We start from the raw sequence: 16,741 nt of genomic DNA, 5'->3' as shown, positions 1-16,741 counted from the left end.
TATGCATACTTAGAAGTTTAATAATTTAAATTCGCAATATTGCAGTCTGTAGCCAGATTATTTTATTTACGAGGAAAAAAATAGACACGTAGGCCTTTCGTAGCCGCTGGCTACGGAACTGTTGGCTTATTAGATTACGCAGTCAAAGTTCAGAGAAATATTTCCGTGAGCTCTTATCTAATTAATTTATCTTATGTAAAAAAATAACGTATTTAGAACTTTTATTATAAATATGTATTTATTTGTCCGTTGTAAATTAAAAGAATATATTTATTTAAATACGATGAGCATTTTAATGGGGTCCAAATACGCAAGTTTATATTCAAGAGGTTCCCGTTACGTACAATAACATATATAACGTTATCATAGATAGAACAATGATAGGTATAATTAATTTGGAGTTACGAAAGAATACAGATAACTTTATTCGCTTAATCAAAAATACAAAATATGCGCTTTGCTAAATGGAACATTTTTAAGACGATGTTATTATTTTTTATTTGCTTATTTAGTACATATATTTATATACATTAGCGCACTTTATCTACCAAAAGTGCTGCGGAGGAAATAAGGTTAGGTGCATTGAAACATGACGTGTTGACGTTGACGTTATGTGTCTATAGCTTTAATATTTATCTGTAGGTTTTTTTGTAGGTATTTGATAAAGTTCTTAATAATTCACTTTCATATAAAATTTTATACGAAAACTCGTTAATTCAAAATAGAGTTTTTGCACATAGCAAATTTTGGTTTGACAGCGACGATAAATTAAATACATAAATATACAATAACAACAATATTCCAATAATGTTATATACATGTTGGTTCGTTTAGTAAAATTGTAATGTCATTGTTTTTTATACATATATTGACTGTAATAACGAAACGACACCATGATCCACAAACACAGAACCAGAGGTTCGGTCACAGGTGTACAGGCACTGAACGCATCCCCGACCTTGAGATATAAGGGCGCAAGCATTAATCCGCCAGCAGACGGCGGCCAGACGAGCCCCCGCGGGGACCGAACCATTTCGGGTAGCACGCAGTAATGGACACTTATCGGGGGTCTTGCAGCCGGGACCTTTTCGACGAAACCGCTTTGATTTCGCTACAAATGTGACGTCATCACTGTGACGTGTCATCATCGCATACTTTACTGTGTTAGAACAATTTCTTATACACGAATACCTTGAGTATATCGTGTTATAGTTGCTGATAAATGAAGCATAGAAAACTATGATTTTTACTAGCAGTATTTTAATGAACAAGGACGATAATGGTTCATTAGATTGAAACAAAGCTAACTAAAAGAGTACACATGCTATAAAAATACTGTTATCTTTTAAAAAACAAAAATAATTTATTAATTTTTCAAAAAATACTCACTGTTTTTTTTTTCAAATAATCACTAAAAAAACATAAGAAAACAAATCATACACAAAATGAAGTTAAATTTTGACGTGTTAAGACCGATTTTCGAATATTACGCAAACGCTGATATTAAAGCATACGAAATAACTCTCGTACCTAGCAAAAAGAGTTCCACAAAAACTGAACCTTCACGGTTTCGGGCCAGTATGTTTTAATAGAGGTGGGTTACCCGTCTACCCGGATGTCTAGTCTCGATCCGGGATTACCCCAAAGGCCGGAACAACCCATAACCCCGGGACTTTCGCAACCGGGTCATGAACACAATCCTCGGATGGAACATTTTTTACCTTTTCACTTTGTCGGCCGAGTGAATTTCAGGCTCGCTCACACAACACAGACAATGTCAACAATGCTTATGACACTTCTGAAAGATACGTTATAAGTAAAACAAATGACTGAGGAATCTACATATTATGACCTTAATCTTTTTGATCTTAGAAAATAGATATTCTGACGCTAACTCTGAAGACTTTTACTTGGCTGTGGCCCATGTGAACCTCAAGATTGTTGATACTCAAGATATACCTACAGCTAAAAGATACGTTATAAGTAAAACAAATGACTAAGGAACCTACATATTATGACCTTAATCTTTTTGATCTTAGAAAGTAGATACTCTGTTGTTATCTCTGAAGACTTTGGCTTGGCTGTGGCTCAGGTGATCCTTAACGTTGTGGATACTCAAGAGTGGCAGTAACTCGAAAAATCAACTTGGCAGATGGTTCGTTGATGACCAAAAAGTATCAAGATCATTTCTTTGATGAAAAAAAACACAGAATAACTGCCCCATATTCTAAAAACAGACATCGAAAAACGATGCTTATCAAAAGGCTAAAAAGACATAATTGTCGCGATCGTGTCTGATCTGCCCCGCTGACGGCGAATGGGGAGGTAAACAACAAGCGCTCATGTTGGTGTCGGCGGCAATACGAAGGATCACTCGGGTATTTGAAATATACGAAGCTCATGGTCGTGGGTAATTTTGCTTCTTTTTTTAACAAAATTTTAAATTTCTCTTTGATTATGTTTGTGTAGTTGTGGTAAAAAAAAAAACCTACCTATGCTGATAGCCTTGAGAGGCTATTTCAGCTTCTCCTTGACGTGTTGGTGATCTCACGGGGCTCAAACCAGAGCGTTGCCAATACTAGCCCTAGCAAGAGTAGTGCTTCGCGGAATCTACCACCGGATCGGAATCGCGACCCGCTGAAAAAATCTGGCCAGAAACTCGTCGGGCTGTGTCTATGGGTTAATTCGCTAGTCTAACTCTTCGTCGTAATCGATGAAACTGGACGGTGACCAGTGCTTGAGAGGCCTAAAAGCACCGAGAGTGAATCCGGGGGGTCCGATAAAACATGTTTCGGGCGACGGCGGCTTTGCGTAGCTCCGTCGCGGTCAGATAAAAAGGACTCCCGTTACACTAAACAATTGAGACTTACACTTGCCGATTCTAGGCGGGTGGCAACATTCACGTAGTGACTGATGCCTATTGGCACCATTGTGATTTGAAACTTGATGAAACGGGAATGACACTATAAAAGCGACACTAAAAAGAGACAAAAATAAAAGGTACGAAAGAATGACCGCAGATCGGGCTCAGTGGTGTAGATTGGGAGAGGCCTATGTCCAGCAGTGGACGACTGTGGGCTGTTGATGATGATGATGATGATGATGATGATAAGAGAATGAGGCGTCAGAGTGTTACTTCAAGTGAACCACACTCGTGTTTTTATTTATTTAAATATTTGCAATGTTTCTTATCTGTTACATAAGATTTTTTATTTAAAAAAAATCATTTGAAATATGAAAGCTGACGCTTCTGTGGAACACGAATATTTCGTGATAAAAGTAAAAGTTTACAAAGAAGGTCGTAATAACGTTTTTACGAGATCGCACCATCGCTCCGCTTTCATACAAGCCTACCACTCCTGTTTTCATTTACCGAGGAGTGCTCTTAACTACTATTCACACTTTGGCAAGAACATTTTAGATACAGCGTTTACACGTCGCTTTGGCATTCGGATGTTTTGTAATATTCCGCCATCTTTAATCACTGAGGTCTTTTCGTGTGCATTTGGAATATCACTCGAAACTTATCATAGTGGAGCTTTTTTTTTTCCTGTTTATTCAACCAGTGTTTCATAAAAGATTTTACAAACAGACATTCCACATTGTTTTATAGGACTTTTTGGTTTACCAAAGACCTGACGTAACCCGCGACTTCGCCGGTTTTGTACTTGTAATTCAGGAAATAAGAAGTTTCATTTTCACTGGATAAAGAATTGCTTGTGTCATCCCTTGATCTATAAAGTACAAGTCGATTTGTAGGTTTGTTGGCACGTATAGTACTATGGCAACACTAAGCGTTACTGCCAGGATCATGTCACTGAGAGTGTTAAATAGTATCTTGTCAGAAATATCCGTTTAGACATTTTTTGTGTGATATATTAATAAACTCTCAAACATAACCTTCAAATTGCAAATATATTTTGGAATTCAAGTCAAATGTAAAGAATCGCCATATTTTAAAATGTCACCGTTCCTTTTGTTTTTTGGCAATGGCAAAAGGATCTTAAACTATACAGCTGAAGTGACTATGACCTATGAAAATTAACTCAATCAATGAAGCGTGACATTTGAACAATAAGTATTATTTATTCTTATAACCCAGCTTCCTGAAAAAAAAAACCTTTGAATGCGATTTGAATGTCTTCCAAACAGCTCGGTTGATCCGGACCCCGTGTGATGACATCACTGACCTGACAATGGGAGGGTTTACCCTAGCACATGTTTTATCACTCCGTCTAGACGCTGGAGGGGAATTGATGGATTCGTCTCATTTACATCTCCGTGTACGAATTTACGAATGACACTGTTTCGAGACGTACTATTTTTTAAACAATAGCTGTTTTTCCGTAATCGTTGGAAGATTTATTTTGTACAATGAAAATTATGATATAGTCTTCTCAATATACATCTATACATATAAATACAATTGGAGTGTCTGTTTGTAATATTAAAATAACCGCTTTTTATTTTACTATATGCATATGAATATATATATATATATATATAGGTGCGATACATACATCAAAATAACATTTTTTACAATTTTTGTCTGTCTGTCTGTCTGTTTGTTCCGGCTAATCTCTGAAGTGGCTGGACCGGTTTTGCCGAGACTTTCACTGATAGGTAGCTGATCATATAAGGAGTAACTTAGGCTACTTTTTTAGACTAGCTTTGCCCCGCGGCGTCACCCGCGGTACGACAGTAACATCGCGGGACTCAACTATCAATAATAAAATTTAATGTTTCCGAAACGAAGCGAGGGCGGGTCGCTAGTATAGAATATAATTATGTTTGGTATTTTTTCAAGGTGTAGGCGTCCGCAATTAGCACGTGTTGTTTTTGTTTGAATGACTGAAATCTAAATACCTATTGTTTAAAATTCAGGAATGGTCGCTACATTACCATCAGCATACTACGAATATCCGAATTCCGCAAGTAGTTTTAATCATATATATATTTCATACATTTATCGATAGTCAAAGAGAGCTTTAGCATTTCACTACTGAGTAATGTAATATCAGTTCTATTTTCAAGTATAAAATATTTTCCGGACTTTTCTTCTCTGTATCTCTCATAGCACAAGAGAAAAGCTTAGAGAAAACCTTTAGAATCCATAAGCTTTTTTATTGCCTAGATGGGTGGATGAGCTCACGGTTCGCCTGGTATTGAGTGGGTACCTGAGCCCATAGACATCAACAACGTAAATACTGCCACCCACCTTAAAACATGAATTCTAAGCCTCAGTTTTTACAATACAACACATTACTGCTTCGCGGCAGAAATAGGCAGGGTGGTGGTATCTACCCGTAAGGACTCACAAAACGCTCTACCAAGAATAAAGTAGTTATTTGATTCGAGTTTATCACGAATTTGTAAGTATGGAAATATTTGTCTTCCATACAGCGTAACAATCATTTATAAGTGTTCGTTTATGAATGTTTCTATGAAATATTTGTCTATAAATAAAAAGAATAGGCTCATACCGGATAGATAAAAGGAATATCTGTATATAATAAATTGTAAGAGTCCCCTTAATTTTGTCATAAAACGACAAACACAATAACTTATAAACGGACGGAGCAAGACAACTGAATTATAACATCTAGTGGTAGCGTCTCCACTATTGTGCCAACTTTAGCGAAATTACCGAGCAAAATAATACACAGTTAAATGTTGAATTCGCAATTTTGATGGTCTAACTTCTGAAGTTTTTTTTTATTATTTTATTTTATTTTTTATTGCTTATGTGGGTGGACGAGCTCACAGCCCACCACTTGACCTCGTGTCAAGTGGTTACCGGAGACCAAAGACATCTACAACGTAAATGCCACCACCCACCTTGAGATATGAGTTCTAAGGTCTCAGTATAGTTACGACGGCTGCCCCACCCTTTAAACCGAAACGCATTACTGCTTCACGGCAGGGTGGGTGGTGGTGCCTACCCGCGCGGACTCACTAGACGTCCTACCACTAGTAATTGCGCAAATTATAATTTTGTGGATTTAGTTTTTATTACACGACGTTATTCCTTCACCGTGGAAGTCAATCGTGAACATTTGTTAAGTACGTATTTTACTAGAAAAATTGGTACCTGCTTGCGGGATTCGAACACCAGTGCATCGCTAGATACGAATGTACCGGACGTCTTATCCTTTAGGCCACGACAACTTACTTGCTTGTCATCAATGCGTTATAACCCACTACTGGACCCTAATTAGATGACATCTCAGCCATACATCCCGACAGGACATTTATCAGGACATTTATCAGTGAATACACAACTAGTCCGTCTTACAGTCAATCTATACAGCTCTCGCGTCAATGGGTTGCCTAAGGGTCATCTCCTCTTTGTGTAGTTATTTAAGATCCAATAAATATTTTAATTAATTTTATTATCTTTTTCTTTAACTGACCTCGGAGAGAGACCCTGTAACATCGTTTGCCCGATTAACTTAAAAATGGGTTCAGTTAATATCGATACCCTTAAAGAAGGCTTATATCAATTACTATCGATGCAAGATAAGTCGCGTGTGAGCACTTCCAACAAATGGTTGTTTTTCATACACTTAGCGACACTCACAGCGTAAAGTACCTATGTTTATGAGTTTTTTATATGTATATATAGGCGATTTTGTCCCTAACAGCCATCTCTTGAAGCTAAGAAAAAGTTCATAGGAGTATATGTGTATGTATATATTTATGTAGTATGTATTTCTAACCGTACTATCTTTGTATATATAAATAGACAAAGAAAGTACGGATCAGTGTTTCTCTTCCGTTTTTTCAACCGATTTTCTTCTCTTTTTTGTTTGGTAGCTCTTTACGAGCTTTAGTCAATATAAGAACTTTGAAAACAGTTAGGTTTTAGCTTACCCCATTACTACACGAGTGAATGAGTATAACAAAAACGAAAATTTAATGTATAATGTTTAGCTATTACTCATACCATCGTATTAATATATATCCAATGCTCGAACAATATAGTTTGGATAAAAGACTTTTGGAGAAAGAGATCTTGGCACTAATTTATATGAAGAGTGATTGATGTTTAATGCTGAAAACTAGGATGTCCTTTTTGCAATCCGGCCGCGCGGCACTCACCTTGTAATGTCTACAAGCTAGGCCGATACGTCAATTAGACAATATATAGACGCAATTTAAAAAAAAAATTCAAAAAAAAACTCTCCTGATACCTATTAATTTTAAGTTCTATTCGAGGTATAAAGAAAATAAAACTGGAGGTTTCGCAACAACCCACGGTCATTCGGTAACGTGCGAACTTATTGTGGTACACCTCATTCACGGTTGTTTGCATAAGAGTTAGTGTATTGCGCAAACGAACACTCTGAGATCGTGGTCAATGAATGATAAAAAAATGTGTAATTTTTTGCACGTTATTATAAAGTTAAGTCGTACACTGTGTGCATTACTAATTTGTACTTTATTACAAAGTTAAGTCGTACATTGTGTGCATTACTAATAAAAATCTTACGTTACGGACGTTTTTTCCCGGTTAGGGTACCCTGCGAGTCCACCATCTCGCAGAAGGAGGCGGCGGAACGGGAGAGGGAGAGCTCTTCTTCCCTCTCGGCGCCGTGCCGCCGCCGTCGAGCCGGGGTTCGGAGGAGGGCGTTTGTCCAGCTCCAGCCCCTATGAGGAGGCAGTCTCCTCCCGGTGATGGTCACGGGGCGACCTAAGGGGGTTGAGGCTGCGCCGCACGCTACCGTCACTCTAGCGCGCTGGCACCAGGAGGACGGGACGGCGCGTCGGCGGCTGCGGACTGCGATGCGGTCCGCATTTTCGTCGTCGCTGTCGTCGCCGAACATACTGTTGAAGAGCAACCCGGTCGGCGGTGTATCGCGTTCCGACCCGGCAGGCTGGTTCTGGCCCAGCGGGGTATCCTGGAACACCAGCGGCACCGCCCGGGCGGCCTGGTAGGGCCGCCGTACCGCGGAGACCGACGTCGTTGGTCGTCGACTATCGCCTCGACGACCCGTCGGTCGGGCGTCCTCGGGGTGGCGCCGCGTGTCTGGTTGTAGTGTTGACCGCGGGAACCCCCCTACTCTGAACGGGTTCTGACCCCGGACGGAGATCGGACGTCGGGTGTAAGAGTGCAGGGGAGTCGTTTAGTGGGTGGGCCCTAAAATCCTTGGGCCCGCGATCTGCTCTCAACACCTGCAGATCGTTGAGTCTCACATACCCCGCGCGCCCCCTAGGCGCGGGGACCTCGTAGGAGGTTCGGCCCCCGGCCCGAAAAAAAAAAAAGAAAAAAAAAAAAAAAAAAAAAAAACCCCTCCGCCTCGTCCCAAAAGGAACTTCGTTCCAAAAATTAAAAAAAAAACGCTCCTGATACCACCCACCTACAATTAACTATACTTGAGACCTTAGAACTTATATCTTTAAGGTGGGTGGCGCATTTACGCTGTAGATGTCTATGGGCTTCATTAACCACTTAACACCAGGTTGTCTGTGAGCTCGTCTACCCATCTAACCAATAAAAAAAATACTATTGAATACCGAGGAAGCTATACATATTATATGTAAATAAAACCACTTTTACGATTTAATTTTGCGTTTATTATTCACAATTTACTATTTGCGAAGTTAATTCGTCGTCATGTGAAAATAATGGTAACTGCCGTGGCTACTGTGAGAGTAAGAACGCACTCGCTACTGATGACCCGCTTCAAAAGCGTAAGCTTTCAAAAAACAAAAGCTCCATTAAAATCTAGCACGTAATTTTATGTGACAGCAAATAGAAAACACGGTAAATGTCATCAATATATTATTATAGTAGCATCCGCTAGATAAATCTATATATTAATACGTGAAGCAAAAACTTTGTATCCCTTTTTACGAAAATTGCGCGGACGGAGGAGTATGAAATTTCCCACACTTATAGAGAATATAGAGAAGGAGTGCACAATGCTAATTTTTTTTTTTAAATAATGCATAAAAGATACATTAAATCAATAAAGAAAACATTACACACACTACATACCATGTATTTGACGCACACACGCATGCATACTATTTATTGTCAAACTTTTGTTCTTGAAGTCTGTTGTCAAATTGAGAATAGATTAAATATTGTATGTTTCACTTGAAACTGGCATAAAGTTAAAACTATTGGGATAAAGGAAAAAAAAAAAAAAATTGTATGTCTTTGTTAATATTTTTTATAATGTAGTCTTGGCGAAATTTGTGATTATAGAAATATAAAATACAATCATAATATTGTACAAACTTACAATTCCAATTAATTATAGTCGAATTTCGACTACTGCGGGACCTCTAGTAATATATGAATTCTTGTGGAAAGGAAAACGTCCAAAAATTCTCCCGCAATCGTTGTTTGGGCTTACTCGAAAAACTGTTTTACATGGGTCGGGAATAGCGCACTCGTAAACGATAAAGGTCGTAGCCTGGACCCTTAGAGGGCGAGGACCCACGAGGATAAACCATGTGACAGTTTAACCGAGGTCAGTTCTGGACCTTGGCCGTGTGTGGAAAGCGTATATATACTGTTTGTATACAGTAAACAATGAACTTTCATTTGTCTGTTGTCTCTATGGCTGATAAGTCGTTGCGTCTATTAATCTAAAACGTATACATAAGGACAATGGCTGTCACATAATCTGAAAGCATTTTGAGCAAATAAAAATTATAATTTGCGTAATTACTAGTGGTAGGACCTCTTGTGAGTCCGCGCGGGTAGGTACCACCACCTATACTTGAGACCTTAGAACTTACATCTCAAGGTGGGTGGCGAATTTACGTTATAGATGTCTATGTCACTTAACACCATGTGGGCTGTGAGCTCGTCCAGCCATGTAAGCAATAAAAAAAAAAAAATTGCGATAAAGAAATCATAAGCCGCGAATATTTATAATCCGCCAATAGTGAAAACTAGAATGAAAGAACCGCGAATAAGTCGTTTTTTTTACTGTATATATAATACTAAATTCACTACGATTTAATGAGTAAAATTTTACGTAAAACCTCCGATATCATTAAAGCGATGACGCACATTTCGGGATTGGACACAACGCATCATGTGCGTGCGTGATTCAGCCGCCAATCAAACGAGGAACGCGCGAATTCCGTATTTAAATTTCAAACATTTTGACAGTTCTTTGTGCGTTCCGTTTTACGGTTCTTTTCTTGTGAAGTCTCGAAAACGTGACATCTACTTCGGTGGTCTGAAATATGTTTTTGTTACACTGAATTATATTTGTCGCACGCTCCTCACTAAGCAAAGTTTATTGGTGTGATGATATTATAAAGACATTCATGAGTCTTTGTATTCCGAATTTAAATACGTCGTCAATATTTCAATAAACGAAAGAAGGTTGCGTGCGCGGTTTAAAGAAATTCAAATTTGATCTGAAATCATCGTGACCTGAAGGATAAGACGCCCGGTACATTCGTATCTGTGACTGTACCTATGGTCAAATCCCTCCGGCAGGTACTAATTTTTCTAATGTAATAAGTACTTAACAAAATATGTTCACGATTGACTTCCACGGTGAAGGAACAACGTCGTGTAATAAAAACCAAATTATAATTTGCGTAATTACTGGTGGTGGGACGTCTTGTGAGTCCGCACGGGTAGGTAGGTACCACCACGCTGCCTATTTCTGCCATGAAGCGGTAACGCACTTCGGTTTGAAGGTTGCGGCAGCCGTTGTACTGTTAAACTGAGACTTAGAACTCGTGTCTCCTCAAGGAGATGGCGGAATTTACCTTGTAGATAGATATCTAGGGGCTCAGTTAAACTTAACACTAGGTGGGCCTTGAACTCGTCTACCCATGAAAATAATAGTAAAAAAATTGATTACTCTTATAACCATCTATGCTACCAAATATATGAACAAGTGATAATTCACTTGTTCATATATACACAATAATTTATCTAGAATTTAATTATGTACCATGAACAAAAGTTTAATTTTGATTAAACTCATCTAATTTGCACAAACATTACGTTTCATAGCGACAGGAATATTACGTCATATAAAACCAATAGACAAGAGTTTTAGAAACAGAACTAAATCGAAAATCCTTCATTAGCTTCGGCTACTCGACACTGTGGCGCCACTATCGCCACGAATCGTGCAACCAGTGTGCGTCCCGCGTCACAGCGCTGTGATTGCACTAAATTGAGCTTCCGTCGGCGACAGGATAAAAAAATCCGACCGCGTCCTCGCCGACATTAAACAATGGCCAATCGCGGAGCCGACACTGTGAGCCGGGCCGATTTGATTGGACACAAATTGAATTGTCGGACGAAATTCGTATTAGCGGCCGGCGACGCACCCGATGACGCTCCACGTCGCGTTTAACGAGACCAAATTATTCCATTCGTATTGTGGATCGAGTCTTTCTAAACAATAATCTATACTAATACTAGCTGACCTGGCAACCGTTGTTTTGCCATATATAAGATTTCTGGGGAATTTCTAGTGTAGAAAAAAAAACTAACTTATTGTAAGTGTGTAAGGATGTGGTAAATGAGCGAAAGAGGCATGTAGCGCTGTGAACGATTTTAATTAATTACCAGTGCAAGGACCAGTCGTATGTCGTATCACTCTTGTCAGAGCGGTCGTGGTCGTCATCCAGCATCATTGTTGTGGGCAGATGCTATGCGCCTCACGAGCAATCTCCACTCCTCCCGGTTTGTGATGAGCCTGGTACACTCATGCAAACAGCCGCCAACAGCAAAAGGAACAGTACAGATAATTTATTTATTACCTCCTCATTAGTAATGATTTTGCTTTAATTTCGCATTTTATTAACAACAGTTTCAGGTTGTGCACATTCTTGATCTTTAAAGACTCTTTTCTGTGTTAGGAATATACTAGAATCTGTCTTTTCTGAACGCTCTCTAAGTCTGCAGTAAAAACCAACTGAAAGATTAAACAGAGCTGAGAACGACAAATCGCTAACAATTTCCAAAAAAAAATCAATATTCAAAACATCTTGAAGATCAACTCCATAGGCCCCCACATATTATTTACTACATATTTGCCCTCAAGTGATGCGAACATCCAATATTCAAATAATATGATTGGTTCCGGCCTATTGCACCCTATCAGACGGTCTCCCCTTGCGACCCCCACGTGCCGAACTGAACACCTGTAACCTTGAGAAAAATCGATCGCTATAAAACTGTAATTCTCAGTTACGTCTAGGAAAAACATGACCGATTCACGAGGAAACCGCTTCAAACGTTAATTTTAATATCCAATTATTGTGCTTATATAAACTACTAGCGGCCCGCTCCGGCTCCGCTCGGGTCCTTAACAAACATTTCAACGATATTTGACGTTTTATTTTTTAAAATAAAAGAACACTTATTGCGGCGTAACTATAATAGTTAGATATATGCTGTCGGGACACTTTTTGTAAACAATAATGCGTTCTACAAAGTTGTAGCACATTATTTTATTCTGTCATCAATAGTTTTCGCAGGGCACGCGATGTAAAGAATATTTTAGGTTTTTTTTTTACACCTTGAGTTACATTATTGAAGTTTTAGTTAAGATCCCATTTTTTTTTTTTTTTTCAAAAAAGCTTTATAGCCTATGTCACTCGGGAGCAGTGTAGCTTCCAAACAGTGAAAGAATTTTTCAAATCGATTCAATAGTTTCGGAGCCTATTCAATATAAACAAACAAACAAATCTTTCCGCTTTTTAATATTAGTATAGAATATAGATAAGTTCGTCACTGTAGTTTTGAATAATTTAGTAGAAAAGTTGAAGCAGCTATAGCTTCGACTTCTAAACAATAGTCGTGCAAAACTCACTCGAGAGACAAACCGGTGTTATTACAAAAACAGCAATACGTACAGGACGAGGCGTCTCCGTCGAGGCAACGACGCAACTTTGCCAATAAATTATCTTGGTCACGAACTAATTTTACACGTGATCAAATCTTTTTAATTTGGTTCAGTTGATTACGCTCAGTTCGTTTTGTCTAAGTTCGATAGTTTTGTTTTTATTAAATAAAGCCAGTGAAACCGAAGCGGGTCACTGGTGATTTTATAGCAATGTCTCTGGAAAGTTGCCTAGAGATCTAAATAGTGAATAAAAAGTAACAAGTGTATGGAGATATTTAAAAGGGTTGGATTTGTTTGCAGGGCACATATTTCTGAGGGTAATGTTGTGTATAATTACAGAATCGCCCATACCACCGACTTAAGTGATTTAGCAAATTAAAAAAAAAACCATTATGCCACTCTAGTTTAAATTAAACATGCAATTTCACTTACAACGTTAGATAACAAGTCGAATCATTTACATTACAAAGGATTTCTTTTTTTGAATAACAGCTTTGCGCCATCTGTTGTCGAGTAGCAATAAACTTAATCCATTGTCTGATCATTTACAAATGTTCGTTTTTGCGGCCCGAAACAACGTACATTCCAATTAACCTCGTTATTTTACTGTACAGATTAACGTTCGAGATTATCTTGCGGCTTTTATTATCTGTGCAACGCGGGCGGCACCTGCCGCTAACCAATTTTAAATAACTGCCATTTTCATCCATCATGCTTTTCAAGCTAAACATCCGCCCGTCATAGCGTTTGGCGTTGTAGAAGTATTAATTGACTCGACTCCTGTACTTTCGTGAGGAGAAAAATATGTATGAAGTATTTTGTTTCAATCAAACCGAACAACAAACAATTCACGATAAAAACAAATCACGATTCTATTAAGTAAATAAATAAATAAATAAGTAGTAGTACATTTGTTTGACTCGTGAGCGTCATCCCGCCAAATAACATCCACAGCGCGTCTCTTAGCTAAATTTGTTTAACAATGAAGTGGTAAGAGCAGGTATCAATGAAATAATCAGGGAATTGCGTGACAAACCCGACCTACCCTAAGTCAGCCCACGCTCATTGTCGCCCACGCGCTACAATACGCACGCTCGAGTAGAATCACTACAAAATTTAAACCACGCTGTTTTGAGGATACTAATAATATAATTATAGAGCAGTAAAATAGGTCAAAAATGACATTGTATCTATACTAATATAATTATTGTTTTTATTATTATTGCTTAGATGGTTGGACGAGCTCACAGCACATCTGGTGTTAAGTAGTTACTGGAGCCCTTAGGCATCTATGACGTAATGCACCACCCACCTTGAGATATAAGTTCTAAGGTCTCAGTATAGTTACAACGGCTGCCCCACCCTTCAAACCGAAACGTATTATTGCTTCACGGCAGAAATAAGCAGGGTGGGAGTACCTACCCGTGCGGACTCACAAGAGGTCCTATCACCAGTAATTACGTAAATTATAATATTGCGGGTTGGATTTTTATTATACGATGTTATTCCTTCACCGTGGAAGTCAATCGAGAACATTTGTTAAGTACGTATTTCATTAGAAAAATTGGTACCCGCCTGCGGGATTCGAACACTGGTGCATTGCTAGATACGAATGCACCGGACGTCTTATCCTTTAGGCTACGCGACGACTTGTTTTTGTTAATTGATGATGCAAAAACGCCAAAACCGATTTAGATTGAGTTTCGCGCATAGAACGTTTATAACCTGGATACGTTTTATTATAGTACATAGCTCGGACAACACAGAATGAATATGCTTTAATAAATACGTCAGTGTTCGCGGATTTGTGAGTTTACGTACCCACAAAACTTACAGCTTTTGAACGCAACTCTTTACGTAATAAATACGTATAAATACGTAGAAAATACATATTTCATTATTTCGGATTTACAAATTTAACACGAGTGAAAAGGCGTGCCATGTCATAACGTTGTCTTAAATACATTTAGTTTTAGTTTTATGTTGTATTATTTTAAATTTATACTTATATTCTATATCAATTTAATGTTGACAACGATGTTAAATAAAATTGATATTTACCTATCCACGATAAGGTCTTCTTATGACATAAATTTTACAAATACCGTCTAAAATAACATTAGAGTGATGTCCAATGACGATTAATACGCGTAGTAAGTACACATAGTACTATCGCATAGCTGTTATAATGAATAATAACTATTTTAATTTAAAAAGCCGTTATGACCTAATTCTACTTTGAATTTTGAAATAAGGAAATGTTCCACGTGTCTTATCTTTACATCAGTATAACATAATTCGAAGTTGAACTACTTATTTAAATTATAAAAGAACAGTTACGCGTCTGTAATTATTTTAATACGTGTACAACAATAATTCCAGTCGTTTGTAAATGTGAGTTTTATTTTTAAACTTCAACAAATTGATGAATAGTAATCGTTTTAATGTATACTAACTGAAACCAGTTAGAAGCAGATGTTTCTCACACTATTTATTCATAATACTTAATCAAAATGATCCTTTAACCTGTTCAGGATAATTAGAAATCCTTAAAAATTTGAATGTGAATAGACGACGAGTAAGCGAGACGGCCTTAGGTCAGAAAGAGACCGAGCTATAACAAATGCTGTTCGCATTCTAATAACACAAAAACAGGAGTAACGAACTAAAACGCCAGGTGCGAGTCGCCGCCATGTGCTTAGTAACAGAAACTGTTTATTTATTCGTTGGTACATCATACAACAGCTCGCTGTTTTAATTATTACGTATGAAAAAAATTCTACCAATCAGTGACAGCTGTTGTTCTAAAACTTGAAAGTAATTTGTTTTGTACAGAATTCGCCATTTTAATTTCCAAGGCTCGATTTTCAACGATGGCTTCCAAACGTTAAACAATCATAATACACTAAAATGAAAAATGTCCACGAAAATAGCTGTAATTTGTGAGTATTTAGTAAAATTGATAAAACACGGCTTAGAAACCAAAATCAAAATTAGAATATTTTTGAATTAGATGCTTAAAAAATAAATCGTCGTCACTGCGCCATCTCTGTAACACACGAGGAACTTTTGCTCGGCGCGACATCTGCTGTCAAGTAGAAGAACTTCGTGAATCCTAGCCATTTCATATTAGTTTAGTTTTGAGTTCACAGATGGCGGTTTAACAAAAAAACATTTCAAATTACTTAATATACATAGTATTTCAAATAGAAACAAATTTAACAGAATTTATTAATATTTTAACTATTTAACTTTCATCGTCATACTAAAAACAATACTTCGACCACTAATACCGCTAATAAGTCGCCACTTAACCCATCCATTGCATGTTTGTCTATTCATTTTTCCTTTTTGTGTTAACGTTCTCCTTTGTTTTTTTACTTACTTTATTTTTGCTTTATGTTAAGTCTGTGGTGTGTCTGTGTTGTTATAGCTTATTTTGGCGCCGGACGGAACATTGCAGACCGTGAAGAGCGAGTCTCGTCGAGGTCGCGGTAGAGGGCGCGCAACGGCCACTCCAGTAAGTACATAAACCCATTTCCTTATTTTTCATTTCTTTTTTATTTCTTTATGTCATGTGAATCCTTAGTGGTGACTAATCTAGTAACTAGCTACACATCTTTAACAAATAACATTTATTAAACTTTATTACTACCATTAATCTTCACTTTCAGAGAATGCAGTTATTTTATCATGGAATATTGTACTCTCAGATATTTGTTGATCAATTTATTATAATTCGTATATGTTTATTTATTTTTAAAAATTTATTCCTGCTCGTATCTCATATTAGCCTCACGTTCCCTTTTATTGTTCTCAAGTTGGCAGAACAATTACAGACTAAACCAATCGCCCATGACATAACTAGAATGGAAATGCATGAATTTCATAATTAAAAT

General features: G+C 37.7%; 1 protein-coding gene across 4 annotated transcripts in view; it reads left to right on the top strand.

Annotated features, from left to right (window-relative positions):
* LOC101743969 (methylcytosine dioxygenase TET) overlaps window positions 1–16,741 on the top strand; it is a 158,666-nt gene that overhangs the window by 58,525 nt on the left and 83,400 nt on the right. For 2 of the 4 annotated variants that reach the window (XM_038019059.2, XM_021347027.3), the window contains exon 4: window positions 16,276–16,362. The exons of the other annotated variants lie outside the window; for them this stretch is intronic. In XM_038019059.2, coding sequence (XP_037874987.1) covers window positions 16,276–16,362 — 87 coding nt within the window. The remainder of the gene's footprint in view (window positions 1–16,275; window positions 16,363–16,741) is intronic. 4 annotated transcript variants of the gene reach the window in all.

The sequence above is a fragment of the Bombyx mori genome, chromosome 22 (genome assembly GCF_030269925.1).
Source record: "Bombyx mori chromosome 22, ASM3026992v2".
Taxonomy (NCBI): Eukaryota; Metazoa; Arthropoda; class Insecta; order Lepidoptera; family Bombycidae; genus Bombyx; species Bombyx mori.
Note: the sequence above shows the minus strand (reverse complement) of the source record. Positions and strands in the feature narration are given on the sequence as shown.